This window comes from Poecilia latipinna, unplaced genomic scaffold (genome assembly GCF_001443285.1).
Source record: "Poecilia latipinna isolate Pla-1442-1.1 unplaced genomic scaffold, P_latipinna-1.0 Scaffold283, whole genome shotgun sequence".
NCBI classification, from domain to species: Eukaryota; Metazoa; Chordata; class Actinopteri; order Cyprinodontiformes; family Poeciliidae; genus Poecilia; species Poecilia latipinna.
Window position 1 is genome coordinate 229,713 of NW_015112899.1, and position 3,260 is coordinate 232,972.

Consider the following 3,260-nt stretch of genomic DNA (forward strand, 5'->3'; position numbering starts at 1 on the left):
ACACACACATCTATGGAGAATTTAGAGAAACCAACCTGACAGTCATGTTTTTGGACTGTGGGAGGAAGCCAGAGTAACTGACAGACATAAAAACTGTACTTTGTTCTGGTACAATAACAAACTGACTGCATCATGTTATCCTAAAGTGAGTTGATTGATTTCAAACAAAACTGTGACTGGTACCAAGAACATACAGGTTTATAATATACAGGTTAATGAGAATCACAGCTGGTAGAACTGACTCAGTGTAATTACAGGACCAGACTACTGTATCAAACAATGGATTGATGACAATTCATAGAAGTTATGGATAACTATGATGAAGCTTCTCCCTGTTTTCATATTTTTCACACATAAAAAAATATTTACTGATTAAACAAAACTGAAATAAATAAAACCTGCATGAGCTGCAGCTGGACACTGAACAGTGTTTGGGTTATCAGCCATGCAGAGCCCTTCAGTCTACTGATGCTGTTTTGGCTTTACCATTTTTTTCTGCTCAAGTCACTTATACACCATCTATATCTATACATACGCTAAACAAACTTAGGATTAACTGACAGTTGTCCGTGTGTAAGGAAGGATTTTAAACTCAGCCTTTGCTTCCTAATTTTCTAAACTTAGTTTGTGATCATGGCAGAGAGGACCAGTTCTTACACAAGTTCACAAGTTTGGAGGAGGAGGAAATCATTTCATAAATGGGAAAATTGAATTTTATTATTTGTTATCAGAAGAAAAAAAAAGAATGGAAGGTTATCCCACTGCATCACACCTGGAAGGTCAGGTTGTTTTCCACATAAATAAATACACCCATGAAATACTGACCAATCACAGAACAGGTTAGCAAAGAGTTGCCCTTAATAAAGAATTATTTATTTTAAAACTTTTTAAAACTTTGTACCTGTTATTTTTATCTTATATTAAGTCATATTTTTATAATCTTAAACATTTGAATGTGACAAAAAAAAAAAAACAAACAAAAAAAACAGACTGAATCTGTAGGGAGACCACAGCACAAAATATTCGCTTTAGATGTCATAGGTGGCACTGTTGTTAAGTTGTGTGTAGTGTTAGATTTTTTTAACCTGTTCACTGTTACCTGGACACACAGGTGACAACAGTGTATTTTCTCCTGATAATTTGCTCCCTGAGGGGGGGTTGTCACAAAGCAAATCTCTGATTAAGAGCACCGCATTAAGACGCAAGAGAGACAAAGAAAAAGCTTGTAAACCACAACAAGAGTGTAAAAAAAGTGCAGAACCTTCCTGTGAGCAGAGCGGGCCATAAACTGTTTTACTTCCCCTGCTAATGATGAGATATGCAGAAGTTGCGAAATCTCTGTCTGCGGGAGTCTGTTCAGTCCCGCAAAGGATCATTCTGCTCTGCGGCTTTACAGTAACGACTATTACATGTTGTGTCTCCGGAAAAAAAAGTCGAGCAACAAACATTTAGGTTTGAAAAGTTTGTTTTCTGTCAGGAATGACTCCAAAAGGGTTGTCAGCTGTCAACTCACCCAAAGATCTGTTCCCCAGTCCATGTCTGCAGAAGCTAAAATGTCTCAGAATAAAAAAGGGAGGAATGTGCTGCTGCTATTATAGGCAAAAACAGGAACACAAAAAAACGAAAGATTTAACAGCAAAGCTTGCGCCAAACTAGGTTTGTTTGAAAGCGAAGAAAAATGTTTAAAGGAAGTCTACGCCTACTGCTCCTTGGCACCGACACGGCAGTCCTGATTCCTCCAGCCGAGAGAGAGAGAGAGAGAGAGAGAGAGAGAAAGAGAGAGAGAATGCCTAGGCGCAGTTTTACGGAAACAACTTTGATTGTTCCTATCGAGGACGGGGGGGGAATGTAAAACTACCGGCTGTTTGCTTTGTCTGCCAGAAGCAGCTTTAGGCTGTTTTCCTGTTCAGGAAAGCCGAGCACAGGAGCGAATCATTAAAATCATAATTAAAACAAAGAAATGTCTGGCAGTAAAAACGCTAAAGCCTCGTCAGGACATCACACTTGAGAGAAAAGAACAAAACACATCAGATCCATCCATCCATCCATCCATCCATTTTCTTTCTCTGGGCCAGGTGACAAATGTTTAAAGGAAGTCTACGCCCCTGCAGCCCCTGGGTCTAAGCTGCCTCTAGAGAGGGAAGCTCTCCCCAGTCACTTGTCCAGCTCCTCTGGGCGCTCAGAGGCCAACCGATAAACACAGTCCCTCCAACATGTCCGGGGTCTTCCTATGGGTCTCCTCTGGGTCTCCTCTCGGTGGGACGTTGCCTGAACGCCTCACCAGCGAAGCGTCCAGAGGAATCCTAACTAGATACCCAGAGCAGCGGCTCTACACTGAGCCCCTTCTGAATTATTCAGTTTTATGCATCTATTTATTGAATTTCAGTTCAATTAAATTTTATTTGAATTTCATTGCATTGCTGTCCTAGTTATCAACCAGTGCATTAAGCTCAATTAATTATTCAAAGTGGTGTAAAAAGTTACTATCTAAGGAAGCACAGTAGATTGCATCAATTGCACCACATCTCCATAGTAAAACATAGTATTGCTAGCACCATTTACTGGCATCCTACATTTTACTGCAGAATGTTGATGTAGTTGAATGGCTATAGCAAATTTCAAGTTTTCTGTTACAGACAATAATTTTCAGTCACTACAGGGCTTGGCATGCCTAAAGAACGTCAGCCTGCCACTTGAGAACACATGTTGCTACAGACAGATGACTGTTGCCTCCAGTCCATGATTTAAAAAAAAATGTGGGTGGAGCAAATAATTTCAACCTCAGTAATGCAGTTCAGCCAACCATGTGAAGCTCTGAGGTTCTCCAGAACAACACTGACACCATGTGTCAGGTGAACATGCAGCTATGAGGTCTCATGTTAAGGTTTAAAATGTGTTCCTTTTACTTCATTCAAATTCATGCCATATTTGTTTCTGTTATAGAGTCATTTACTGTATGCTTCACCCATATCCCCCCTAAGATTTCAATATTAAGATGAATTGACAGAAACACACATTCATCCATATGATCAATTAATCCTTGTAATATTGTTGGAACCAGTCTTCTGGGTTCAGTGTTGCAGGGCAGTAATGTACTGCAGGTCAATGTTAGACACTATATGGTTCAACACACACTAGCACCTAAAGGTAGTGTGTAGGTGAACAACATGTGCATGTTTTGGATGGTGGAAAAAGAAAAACTGGTGAGAAATCCACACCGAAAGGCAAAAATACAGTTTTCCTGCAATGAGGCAACAGCA

The 3,260-nt window shown here is 40.0% G+C and overlaps 1 protein-coding gene across 1 annotated transcript in view; it reads right to left on the minus strand.

Annotated features, from left to right (window-relative positions):
- Positions 1-1,612, minus strand: part of trip10b (thyroid hormone receptor interactor 10b) — a 26,686-nt gene extending 25,074 nt beyond the window's left edge. Inside the window, exon 1 of the mRNA XM_015033955.1 lies at positions 1,514-1,612. Within this exon, the coding sequence (XP_014889441.1) occupies positions 1,514-1,537 (24 nt within the window). The 5' untranslated portion in view covers positions 1,538-1,612. The remainder of the gene's footprint in view (positions 1-1,513) is intronic.
- Positions 1,613-3,260: the final 1,648 nt, after the last annotated feature.